General features: G+C 40.3%; 1 protein-coding gene across 6 annotated transcripts in view; it reads left to right on the forward strand.

The window, feature by feature from the left end:
• The window catches only part of LOC116317322 (guanine nucleotide-binding protein subunit alpha-11), a 45,104-nt gene extending 31,988 nt beyond the window's left edge, over positions 1-13,116 (forward strand). For 4 of the 6 annotated variants that reach the window (XM_039606878.1, XM_039606880.1, XM_039606879.1 and 1 more), the window contains exons 6-8: positions 4,950-5,079; positions 8,289-8,442; positions 8,787-8,977. In XM_039606878.1, coding sequence (XP_039462812.1) covers positions 4,950-5,079; positions 8,289-8,442; positions 8,787-8,977 — 475 coding nt within the window. Of the gene's footprint in view, positions 1-4,949; positions 5,080-8,288; positions 8,443-8,786 lie in introns of all 6 variants that reach the window. The other 2 variants (XM_039606882.1, XM_039606877.1) reach the window with 1 other exon arrangement.
• Positions 13,117-13,401: the final 285 nt, after the last annotated feature.

Here is a 13,401-nt window from a genome sequence, read left to right on the forward strand (position 1 = left end):
AGAAAATCTGCGTTGCGCACAGAAAAAAAATCTAACCTGAATTGAAATTAAAATTAAAACTTTAACAATTCTGTTTTGCAGTGTTAGTCAGTGAGTGACTGGCTGCTCCTGTATGGGATGAGAATGATGCCACCTTATCCTATAGTCCAGCCAATGATGCGATTCACATTCGTATATACGCAGCCAATCAACGTCGTTGACAGGCTATGACAGCGTCTTTATGTGCTAACACCGGAGTTTTAGCAAGCAAAGCGGCGTGGCTGATGTGGAGTGAAGCCACATTAATGACAACGTGTACAACCATTGGAGATGTGAGCAGGACAGACGGAACAATTGACAGAAAAAGTGTGGACTTTATACCAGTTTTTAAATTGTGTTGATCGGCCACGTAAAACCAGAGTTATGATAAAAATATCTGCAATGTTTGGTTTTCTTCCTGAATACTATCGTTGTTTATATTTACTGCGGGAAGAAACGGTAAAAACGGCGTTTTATAAGGAAAATGCTCGAAAGCCTGTGAGCAAAAACAAAACCAAAAAACCCCACCCTTTCCTATTGGTGGAAAAATGTACCATGTCGACCAATCAAAAAAATGATATGGCAACGTGGCATTTAGTTGTTTAGGGAGGGGGAAGGTTTAGGAGTGACGGCGGTGTTTGTGATGTGAGAGATTTACAACGTTTAGCGCAAATCTTGTGTAGTTGGTGTGTAGTGTAGTCAATAGTTTTGTTGTGTGTGTCAGAACAATGAAGGCGACTGCTGAATGTCTCCTGTTGTCAGGCCTGCAGGTATCAGGCTGTTGTTCTCCTTTATCTCATAGTGGACAAATTATTTTTTGGAGTGGCACAAATAATTTGTGTGGCATCAAATTTGATGCAGAACAGCTGATTGTTCTGTAAATAGTTTGACATGTTTATTTAAAAAACGCCTTGGCTGCATTTTTAGGTAAACAGCTGCAAAAAACGTGTTTTGCATAACTCAGTAACTTTTTTGAAGAAGTAACTATATAGTTAATTGCCCAACATTGGTCATTATATCCTGTATTTTGCAGACAGAGTTACAGGACTCTCTCCCAGACCACAGACTCGGACTCATAATACGAGTCACAGCTTTATTAACAAAGAAAGTTGTTTTCAAAATTGGAGTTCAAGTTATTTTTACTTCCGATAGTGTTAACATACTACACAGGTCATGAACAAGACTTTTTAAAATTTTCATTGTAAGTGGGCTAAAGCAGTTAATTAAAAGTAGTCTAACATAAATGTAAATGCTGTAATTTGATTATTTTAATAAACCATGTAACTTGGATGGATTAGATGCTGGCGTGACCACAGTGCACACGTCTGATGTTGCTCACAGTGGTCCAAGGGATCGCTCAGGGAGTTTGTGTTCGCTCAGACACATGAAAAATTAGAGGGAACATTGGTTTTGACACTCTTGAGGCAATCCACTGCTCATTGTAAATGTGAAAGTATTCAGTGCGGGATTTCCATCCGCAGTCCAAAGTAAAGGATCACAAGGAGATGTCATCGAACGGGACTGATTCCAAATCGTTGTTTCTATCACTTGCTGTATGTGCTCCAACGTTTCATTACTTCCTTGAGAAATCCTCATGCACTGAAAAACCAGTGCTAAAGATCGTTCAGTTAACAGTCACATTCTCTAACCTCCATGACAAGTATTTTACATTTACTGCGGCTTCTTTACAGTAAAAGCCACGCAATCTCAAATCAAATATTTTTAACACAAAGCAACAACAATAAAAAGTTGTTTGTACACAGTTTAAAATTGACCATTGAATAGTGATTTCTGGATTGTATGCATACAATAACTTTGCATAGGTTATTATTGCTTTTTATTTAGACTTCAGAGTGGAGATGGAAAGGAAATGGGAGACGGGCATGTAGCAAATTGGCTGCTAGTGGAACTGGGTACTTGGTTGTTGAGAGCATTTAAGCCTATGTAATATTTACCCTAACCAAATGAAGTATAATTTGTAATAAAAATGGCTCTGTTTTTTAAAAGGCTCAGGCTCCAAGGCTGTATTTTTACATCTTAGTCCTCCTCAGTTTCTCTGTAGTCCAGACGTGAAACCTGGAAACTAAATGTCTTAGGACCAGCCACCAATACGTACAGGCGCTTCCCTTCCTCCTCCTGTTAAAAAAGGATGAGGAGATTGATGGACCCAGGAAACACAAGTGATTACAGAAGAGTGCAAATCGATAGGAAGCCATCATGTCAGCCCCCTCCTACGCTTGGCAAGGCTAGAAATAACTCTGCTTGCAATGAGGCTGTGTTGAAGAGGTTCCCAGCAGCCCTGCTGCAGATAGCCAATAGGCTCTACTCTGCTTGGCTGTGCTGATGATGGTGAATCACTGCATGTTCTCAGTGACATCAGGTTTTTTGCTATGAGACTGAAGAAGCATATTAAAATATATATATGCATAGGAAAAATGCATGTGAAGAGGCAATAAATGTCAGGTTTTAATGGAAGAAGAGTGCAATAACAAATTGCTAATTTGGTGACTTCTGCAGTGGAGCATGCAGCGCACTTGATGCAAGACAAGTTCCTCAGTTCACTTTGTTGTAAACATGATTATATTCTTCACACCTGAGTGTGTGGAGGTCTGCTTTTGTATAAGTGATGAATTCTCTCATCAGTGGGTGAATAGGAGGCTCATTGAAGACGCAGCGTGTCCCTCAACATCACACAACAATGCAACAGTTATGTCACCAGGTGGACTCTAAGCTGACTTGCTGCTTGGGAGGACTAACTACTCGTCCATAGTGCTCACATGTGCATCTGTAACCAATAATCGCACGTAGGACTGCTGACAGGGGTGCTGCTGCAACAAGGAGTCCTTTCATGATGGACCTCTCTATGAGGCCCGTTTCTTTTTCTTTTTTCTTTTTTTCCATCATAATTGGCTTTTGAAGTAATATCCAGCATAGGAGAGCTTATGGAACTAAGTAGGTCACTCATCCTTGCTAGAGGAAAACAAAGGAGGTCATTTAATATAAAGGAGTTTTATTTTAGGCTTGCTTTTGGAGGGCCCCATTTATCAATGCCGTCATTTCTTCTGGCAGACTTGCTCAGTTCACCTTTGTCTCATCAAACTTTCACTGTGTCATATGTTATTTAAATGGAGCTGAGACTTAACTTAACGGCCCACTTTCATTCTTAGTGCCAGTCAAAAGTTTGGACACACAAGAATGGGAGGGTGTAGGGCTGCACGATTAATCGTTAGAAAATCGCGATCTCATTTCCAAATGACAACGATTTAAAAAAACAAAAACAAAAAAAAAAACAAAGCCGACAGCGGCTTGCAGATCCGGGACGTAATCTGCATGAAAACAAGCGCTCCCTCTTCCTGCTCAACAAATGACAAGGGCGGAGCCTTATACCACGTGATACAGAAGCTGTGCCGTGATGCTCAAATTGGCAGGAAAAAACAACGGAGAACACGTCAGGGATGACGAGAAAGTGACAGGAGAAAATTGGTCCCGGTCAACCAGCCAAACATCAATAACGGGAACCTTATACAGCGCTTCCCTATACACGTCGAACTCCCGCAGGCTCAAAGAAATTACGGAGGCTGTTACTTATCACCTGGCTAAAGATATGGCTCCCATCAACACTGTGCAAAACGAGGGATTTAGGAAAATGATCAACACCCTAGATAAACGCTACACAGTGCCGTCCCGCAACTATTTTTCTATTGCTGCACTACCTGCTCTATACACGCAGTGTCGAGCAACGGTGGAGACGGAATTTCAAGCAGTACAACATTTTGCGGAAACCACAAAATGTGAGGCATTTATTGTTTTTATGTTTATTTGTTTTTATGTTCAGTTTCAACTGTTACGAAGTTGATGTGCAGTTAATAAGTGCAATAAATATTTATATTGGAAAAGAAAATCGTGAGAGAATTGTGATCTCAATTCTAGGCAAAAAAATCGTGATTCTCATTTTATGCAAAATCGTGCAGCCCTAGGAGGGTGTGTCCAAACTTTTGGTGCTCGATACAGTGCCAGTCAAAAGTTCTTCGGTGTTTCTACATTTTCATTTTCCTGGTTTTTATTTTTTTATTTATTTATTTATTTTTTGGAAGAGCCCGGAGCCAAACAGAAGCGCTTTTTAATCCATGATCCAGATCTCCTGACCTTAGATTTGAAGCCAACACGATGAGCCTTTAAAAAAACATTTCCTCCATCTTTTTACTTTTCCCCCTTCCTGATTATTTAAAATAATCATTTCCTAATTCTGCATTCTTGTTCTACCCCACTCTCTGTGCTCCTCTTATACGCCTTCACATTTAGCACCTTATTGGCACCACACACTTTAGTTGTACTGCATGGATTCTATTGCATTGCGCTTTTCAGAGGAAGATGGTGTTGTTTGTATGTGTGCATACACTTCCTTATGTTTCTTTTGGTTCACCTTGGAACATTTTTCCATGTCATTAGACAGTGCAAATTCATTTCTTTTTATATTGGGTTGCTTGGCTTGAACTGCATTACTACAATTTTTATTTTGAAATGGGCTTCCGTTGTAACCACCTGACCACAGCGTCCTTCAAATCTATTGACTGGCCACTGAAAATGACAAATTTAGAATCCTGTTTGCACAGATCCATTTTCTGAAATGTATTTCTGTCCTGATGTGCTTCAGATCAGTGTCTTGTTTTTGGCTGAATCACTTCAGGATTAAATATTAATATTTAATTTATTCGTAACGCATGTGCTGAACACGTTTTCAGGACATGCGTGCCCCTGGCGTTCTGTGGTTCAGGCATTATTTGATTAAAGTAGCTCAAAGATTTAACAAATGTTAAAGTGGATGCTGAGTATAATATTTAGTAAGTTAGAAAACTTTACCCAGTAAAGACTCGCAGCTAATTAAAGTTTTTCTTTCCCCTCTGCCCTTCATCCCATCATGTTCCAATCAGGATGGTGGATGTTGGGGGTCAGAGGTCAGAGAGGAGGAAGTGGATCCACTGCTTTGAGAACGTCACCTCCATCATGTTTTTGGTGGCTCTCAGCGAATACGACCAGGTCCTGGTGGAGTCGGACAACGAGGTGAGACAGAGACTTGTGATTTCACACAACATTTTGATGCTGCGCTCTTAATAAACTTTAAAGTTCATTTTAATATCAAGATATTTCCAGAATTTTGCGGTTTGTGAGCAAACTCGGGTTTGTAGACTTCAATTATTGGGGTGCTTGAATAGTAAGCAGAGCTTATAGTCTTACTTTAAAGTCCACTGAGGTGCCAGTGATGCGAATTTCATCATCAGAAGTTAGTGCGAGAGTTCATGTGGAAATCACGTGCCTGTCCATTTTTGTCCCCACACACACTCGTCCAGAGAAATTATTAGTTAGTATAAACATGCTCCCTAAACATGCTCCCTAGGTAGTGTACGTCAAGCGCGCATATAAGGCTGCTTTTATGCTTACCCCTGTCGAAAACACAGAGTTGCGCATTCTGAAAATTGCAGTTTTTCTTTCTAACCTGCGGCGTTGCGCTGCCATTCTAATGATATTGGTAGACAAGCTCAAAGTCACAGATTATACAGAGGGAGATGTTACAACACTTTGAAAAAATGAGACTTTGTGAGGTTCCAGTTTTGACTCCTTCCAATATCATGTGGCAGTTATTGTCTGAGTGGTGAAACCTGTTGTCCAGGAGAATATTGGAGCCATCTGTGGCTTAATAGCGGGCATAAATAGAACTGACTGTGTGATGTTGTGAACTGTGCGTGAAGTTAGAAATACTGAGGGTATACTGGCACCTTAAGTATAACAAGAATGACTTTTTAGCCATCGGGTCTCCAGCTGTGCATGTCCACGATGGCGTGCAAGTGCATTTATTTTGATTTTTGCAGCTCACAGCTTTAGGTTTAACTTTTTTGTTTACTCCTGCTGCACTCAACAACTGCTTTCCAGTAAAACACCTCTGCAGCTGTACTATGCAGCACCAGTTGGCTTGTCTTAACAGCAATAGTTGAGCAGTAACAATGCAAATTAACAATTATTCAATGACTCCTTTTGAATTGGAGAAAGTTTAGTAGGTAGTGGCTCCATCGTGTTGTGGTTAATACATTTACCTAATGTGCAAAGCTTCAGGAAGGGCGTCTTTTGTTTAAAAAGAAGAAAAACTACCAAATCAAACATCTTTTATGGTGACCCCATATGAACATAGGAGCAACCAAAGAAGCTTTGGCGAGAGCGCACTAAGCAGGTCATCAGACTAACGTTGTATGTCCGCATGAATGAGACACGATTTATCAAATCTCTCACAACAAACTGGACGCAGGTCTTCTGTTTATTTCAGGGATATTTTGTCCGTGTCGTCAGCTTTCGCTTTTGACTGTTCAGATAGAATTATCGCTAATAAAGCTAATGTGATCAGCCTCTGTGTGCCCTCTGCTCCTCTCTGACAACAAACCCTTTCTCTGACCTGGTCATATGATAAACCAGACCCAGCTGCCAGCTTGACTGTGACGCTGTACATCAGTACAGCAGCTGCTGCAAGTCAAGTATCCCAGGGTCCAGTCGTCTGGCTGCCCTGCTACCAGTTTAACGGCACACACGTATAGTGCCAGTTCAGGCGTGGCACCTCACTGGACAGACGGATCTACTGGCCGAGGATATGGTTTAATTTTTACAGTCATTTTTTTTCCCCCCCTTTAATGTTCAGACTCTAAGAGGTAATGGCAAACACCAGACAATCATGATGCTATTATTAAACTCGTTTAATAAAAGGTTACCAGCTAAGACGAAGCTTGGCAGGCTTCAGTGTGCAGAGATTATCCTGCTGTGATGACAAGCTCAAGACTGAGACTTTGACCCTTTTGGACCAGTTCAAGCCTGACGGGAGTTTTCTTTGCCTTTTGATTTCATCGAGTCTGTCCAGGATTGTCTCGTGTCTCGCCATGATGTAATGAATGACCCTGCATGAGTAACGCTGGCAAGGATTTTTAAATTTAAAAGTTTGGGTTTTTTGTAAATCTGAGAGAGGCGAACTATGTCTAATTTTTCTAAATTCAGTAGATTTGTAATTTTTTGTGTGTGTGCGTGCGCTGCACATTTTTCAGATTTGTTTGAATAAGTTGATGCACGGTAAAGGAACTGGTTTTAATCAGAGTACAGTATCAGATTAATCTTCAGGCATACTGATTTGGTTGATTGAGTAGAGGCGGTTGTTAATTAGTTTCAGCATTGACACCAAACATGAAATTAACAGGTGTACTAAAGGGGCAACCGTGAGACAACCCCCAGAATGGTTTTACAGGTTACTGATAATTTTTAGTGCGTGTACGCTTCCACCAATGTTACCAATTTGAAAGGATCTTGAGAAAGTGTGGAGAACATTATGCTGCCTGTAACACTGATCAGCATGGCTGGTTTAGTGGTGGGAGATGGTCTGAGGAGGCACATCCATAGAGGGGTGTACACACCTCTGCTGTCTAGTCAACTGCACCCCGACTGCCATTAGGTATCGACATGAAATCTTTGGACCTACTGTCAGAACCTATGCTGGTGAAGTGGGTCCTGGGTTCCTCCTGGTGCACGACAGTACCTGGCCCTGTGTGGAGAAACTAAGCAGGCAGTTCCTGGAAGATGAAGGATTTGATACTGCTGACCTGCCCCCACACTCGCCTGCTTTAAATCCAACAGAACTCCTCTGGGACATTGTGTTTCGATCCATCTGACTCTGTCAAGTCGCCGCGATGTTGTCAGGCATGCATACAAGAATGTGAGGGCCATACCATTTTTGAGTTGATGCATCAGGCTAGTGCGTTTTACCAAAGTTTCATTGCAGCATTTTTACTCCTCAGGCATGAAAGACTGATGTAGGGTATTGTTGTCACCTGGTTGGCTGGACAGCATGGACGCTGAATTTTGAACACAAGAACTCAACCAAATTGATGTAGGATTTGCTAAACTCACAACAAGTTCAAATATTGGTGGCCTTGACCTAAAGGTCAGAGGTCACCGTAAATATTCTGAAACTCTAAAGATGAGACCTATGTTTTTCAATTGAAACCATAAGTGTATCTCCTAAAAATCTCAGATTACAAAGTTGCCAAGATAGCGTATTGGGAAAGCACTTGCAAGTTACACTGTCATCGTTACTGACCTTTATTAGAAAGTAACAGAAATATAATTGCAGGTTTTGGATAAATGGTCTGCTTTACAATTTGGTTGCTTTCAGTGTTGAGTGAATTTGAAAGTGAAGCGTTCTGAACACATCGCTCTCTTAAACGTCCTTGTTTCGTTGTTAGAACCGCATGGAGGAGAGTAAAGCCCTGTTCAGGACCATCATCACATATCCCTGGTTCCAGAACTCCTCTGTGATCCTGTTCCTTAACAAGAAGGACCTGCTGGAAGAGAAAATCATGTATTCTCACCTGGTTGATTACTTCCCAGAGTTTGATGGTAAGGAGTTGACTTGTAAACAAGAGTGTTTCAAAGAGTGAAGGATGTGATGTGCACGCTTGAGGGTTTTTATTTTTTTTATTTTTTTTTTTTTACTTTATATAGGAACCTTGCTTTTGCAGTTTTTTTTTTTTCCGTTTTTTTTTTTATTGTAGACTGACACCTTATGGCCATGATGCTGTACTACAATACAAACTAATATATTCCTGTAAAATGAAGTCCCATCGTTCTCTTATTGAGCAACCTGTCACCCAATTGTCTTTTATTTTTGTTTTAATGAATCCTTTCCTCCTCGCTCATTCATAGCGAATACATTTAAATGCACCAATCTGTCCTCCTCCCAGGTCCTCAGCGGGACGCGCAGGCAGGTCGGGAGTTCATCTTGAAGATGTTTGTGGACTTGAACCCAGATAGTGACAAGATAATCTACTCCCATTTCACGTGTGCCACCGACACGGAGAACATCCGTTTCGTCTTTGCGGCCGTCAAAGACACCATCCTGCAACTCAACCTCAAAGAATACAACCTGGTGTGAAGGAGAATTGGAAAGACAGATGGTTAGAGTGCAAGCAAGACACCCACAGCCCCACACTCAATGCAGTGTCCACATCTGCATGAAATGTACTCGTAAAGAGATGAGCATTGCTTTGTGCTTTTACCAGACCAACACTATCCATATTCTGCCCTTTTTCTTCACTCAGACCCTTGGTTGCTCTTTTGCTCAGTTTTAAGGACTGTTTTTTTTTTTTTGGTTTTATTAACTGCTTCTCTTGCACAATCACACATGAAACACATTCAGATATAACACTCCCTCCATTTGTCACTCTTGGGAGGTTGTTCTCTACTCCTGTGCTCCTCTTTCGGCCCTTGCCGTGGCTCACGTTTTTTCTCTACACTACAGTCTCGTGTGTCAGAGGTGGGTAGAGGGCCATCTCCCGGTAGACTAAGCTTTTATGGACAAAGGGCTCTCTCCCATAGTTATTTAACCCATGCATGCTATACACTACAGCCTGAGGGCTTGAGGCCAGGTGGCACACACTGGACCCTGCTCATCTGCAGAGGGTAACAAATTAATCAGACAGTGCTGGGGTGCAGAGAGGTACTTGGTTCTCCTGGGTCTTGAATTGTCCATGATGTGTTCTTTTAACTCTTTCTGGGGGGTTACGTGCCCTAAATGAGAGCATAGAAGCTCTGTTGAATGTAAATAAAGTTTTCATGCTGCTCACACAGAGTGAGGGCTACACAGAGATGACTACATGTTCTCTTTTGACTTTCAATATTTTCATCTATATTAACGTCATTACTTCTTCTGTTGTTCGCTAATTAAACTGATCGACGACGACTACTCAAAGGAAACCTTTCAGGAGTGGTCAGGTTCTGTTTATTATTCAGTGCCCCTGATTTTATACTGAGACAACACTACCAGTATTTTACATACTGTACACCAGCTCCCCTGTAATTCTCTATCACTTTGCCAAATTAAAACGGCCCACATTTTTCTGTAAATACAGTAACATTGCCAGTATCGTTTTGATCCCCTAACTAGTTTAGATACTAAAACACATTTGGGAGCTGGTTTTTGCCAAAAACTAAGTGAAAGTTTTCTCCCGAGTTGGATCGTTCCAGATGTTTAACAGCGTAACACCTCACTTTGTGTGGCATTTCTTTATGTTGTCTCAATCACACGTGTAACAGTACTGTGATTTTTATTTGTGTGAGGATAACTTTCTTGTGCACAATGTGTGAATGATGGCGTCAGATTAAACTAGTGCAGCAGTCATGTTTTGGATGAAATAAAGCTTTTGCGCTGCCAGTTTGCTTCAGTCACAACTTTGGTTATGATCATGCAAATGGCTTTTTCCTCTCCTGTAATCGCCTTCATTTTTGCCATATTAATCAGCCAACATTTGATAAAACTGTCACAATCATAAAGAGTAAAGAGCTTTTTTTTTTTTTTTTTTTTTTTTTTTTTTTTTTGTATGTCTAATTTATCAATTGGATCTGTTTGTTATTGATATAGTAAATGAGACTTTGTCCCTAGTTTCAGCTCAAGTTTTGTTTTCAACATCAAAGTTGGGAGTAGATTTTATACTGCTGTAAAATATCAAACTATTTTATGGACAAGTGTTCTGTTTCTAATGATACTTCATATATTTAGTTGTTGCAGTTCTGTTTTTGAAGTGCTTGACATAGGAAAAAGGAAAAAAAAAAGGTTTCTGTGTCAGGTTTGTGCTTTATGCAAATAGGAAAATGAAAAACAGACAAAAAATTACTTGGTGGTTAAATATTTACTGTTCAGAGATGCTTGTACTTTTTGTAATCTTTAAGGATATGCGTTTGCTCTTGGTACTGATCCCATATTGTGCGTCTTGCCCGATAGTAGTTTAAATATTCCATTAAGCCCAGAGTTGATATGTGGCTTTTTTGTTTTTGTCTTCACTATGTAATTCAGGTAATTTTTCATAACTTTCTCATCACAAGGGCTACTCTTAGCAGCTTTGGTAGAAATGAAAGGAATCTGAATGGTGTAGAGCAAAAGGTGCAATTAATTAGCCTCGGGAGGGTGCCTGAAACAGGAGTGTGTTGACATCCTTTTGAGAGCAGCAGTCCACAGAAGCCTACGTCACAGTCCTGATAGACGGCTGGTGGCCGTTTAGGTGTCCCCCCCCCCTCCTCCCCTGTGTTTTTGTTTTGTTTGTTTTTTTTGTTTTGTTTTGTTTTGTTTGGTTGGTTTTGGTTGGGGTTTTTTTTTTTTTTACCTCCAAGAGAAAAACTAAAGGAAGTTGGGTCTCTTAAGTTGCAATAGGATGTTTTTAGTGTCTTTTCTATTCGACCTTATCACCCAGGTGATTCCATTATGAATTATGTGCTGAAATCAGTGATGCAAAGTTTTCCTCTGTGCTTTTACATATTTGCCTCTTCATTGGTAGTGTTTTCATGCTTGACTTTGACACTGGCTGCATGGGTACGGGGGGGAGGGGAGAGAGAATGCTGGGATATTTTGACCTTAAGTGCACATTGAAAGAGGCGGCAGGGTGAGATTAAACTTACCCTGCTGGACTGTAATCTTTGCTTTGTTTTAGATGGTAAATGGTTAGTCTTTGGTGCTTCAAGAAACATGTCAAAGCCTTTATTTTTGACCCGTTTGCCCATGTGATGCTGACTGACTGAAGCTGGCCTTTTGGATGCCACAGAAAGGCATGTTCAGGAAACGCTGTTCCCTTGAGCCGTGGCTTGCAACCTTGAGAAAATACTGTCCTGCAGACGGTAAAAACACAAAACAAAGGTTGCGTTCAGCCACTGGTGTCAGCATGGTGGCGTCGGTGGTGTCAGTTTCCACTTGCTGACGACGTGGATTTTTACGCTTGCACATAGTCTCATGGTTACACTACCAATGACCAGAGTCGTCAGAAAAGCCAGTTCGGTTATTTTTAAAAATCCTTTTCTTTTATATCTACTTTGCTTTATTCTACACACAATGCATTTTAACAAAGACTCATAATGACAGTCCAGTACAAAACGGTGTGCCAAGCAAATTCTGTGTTAAGCAAAGGCTTCAAAAACCTGTTTATAACTTGACCCAGGCCTGTGCAGTGAAAGTTATTGCAGCATTTAATTGAGTCTTACTTGTGGTTTTAGTTTGCAAATGAAGCTGGCATGTTGAGCCTCATTTCTTTCTTTTTTTTTTTTTTAAAAAATTGTATTTATTGAAAACTTGCCAAATGAAGGTACTGAAATGGCCATTGTGTTTTTGGTGGTTGAATATGCTGCGTGTTTACATCTGCCATTCTGCGCTCTCTCTTATCTCCTTTATTTGATTGGACTGTCTGTTGTTTCCCTGGGTCAAAGGCACTGAAAATACACCGCTGCAATGGGCCTGCGTTCATGCAACTTGTCCATTCAAGCACGCTCGTTGGTACTCTGAGAGGTGTGTGTGTGTGTGTGTGTGTGTGTGTGTGTGTGTGTGTGTACTATATACACACTTTGATGGGTGTTGCTTATGCTTGAGGTCCATTCTGGTTTCAGGGATGGATATAGTGATATTAAAAAGCTATCTTTGCATCTTTTTTTTTTTTTCTCCCCTTTTGTAAGGTTGACACACCGTATTTAGGACCACTTGACATGATTTTTCTTTTCAGACAATTCAAATTTTGTGTAGTGGTGTACAAATTGAAAGTAATGTATTTTTTTTGTTTGTTTTGTTTTAAAGTATACCAAATGTAAATTCTGTACAATGAGTGTGCCAATCCCCTTTTCTTTGTAAAGCCAGACTCTTAACAAGTGCCAATGTTGTGGAAAAAAATCAGAGGACCTGTGGATTTCATGGTCCAGTTTTTAAAGCAAACACTAAGTGTGTGATTAATTAGCAAAAAGGACAGTTTTATTCTATATTTAAGATTAATGATGAACTGCTGTTTTTAAAAATAAGTGTCATTTTAATTGCATGCGTTTTGTCAGGTTGGGGGAGGGAGTGGGGGGTGAGATACTCTATTCATGCAACGCCCTCGAGAAAAGGGTCCTAATGGTTATTGATTTACAGTATTTTAGCCATATTTCTCTATTTGTATGTTTCATTTCAACCACTGTTGCCTGAACCTCATTCATACATGATGATTTTTACATAGCCTTCTCCTTTAAATGTTTTAAATTGGAATAAAATGTTCCTATACTCTCTTCTTGCATCCCTGTACTTTTATTCTCAAGTGTTTTTAAAATAGTGACTTGAAGATTCCACCATTTAAGGTCTTGTATAATTTCTGAATGCATTTTATCCACATGGATTGGAAAATGATTTGTTGTTGCATAAATACTGCTGCCCTTTGGAAAGCATGGAAGGTAATTGAACCAGCGACCTCTCTCGCTGCAGTCTTAAGGTAGGATACTGTTTAGTGAAAATGGATATTAACAAACAAGTGCTCAAGTGACTGGGTAACATTAAATAATTTTGACTCTTGAAGG

The sequence above is a fragment of the Oreochromis aureus genome, linkage group 23 (assembly GCF_013358895.1).
Source record: "Oreochromis aureus strain Israel breed Guangdong linkage group 23, ZZ_aureus, whole genome shotgun sequence".
Lineage (NCBI taxonomy): Eukaryota > Metazoa > Chordata > Actinopteri > Cichliformes > Cichlidae > Oreochromis > Oreochromis aureus.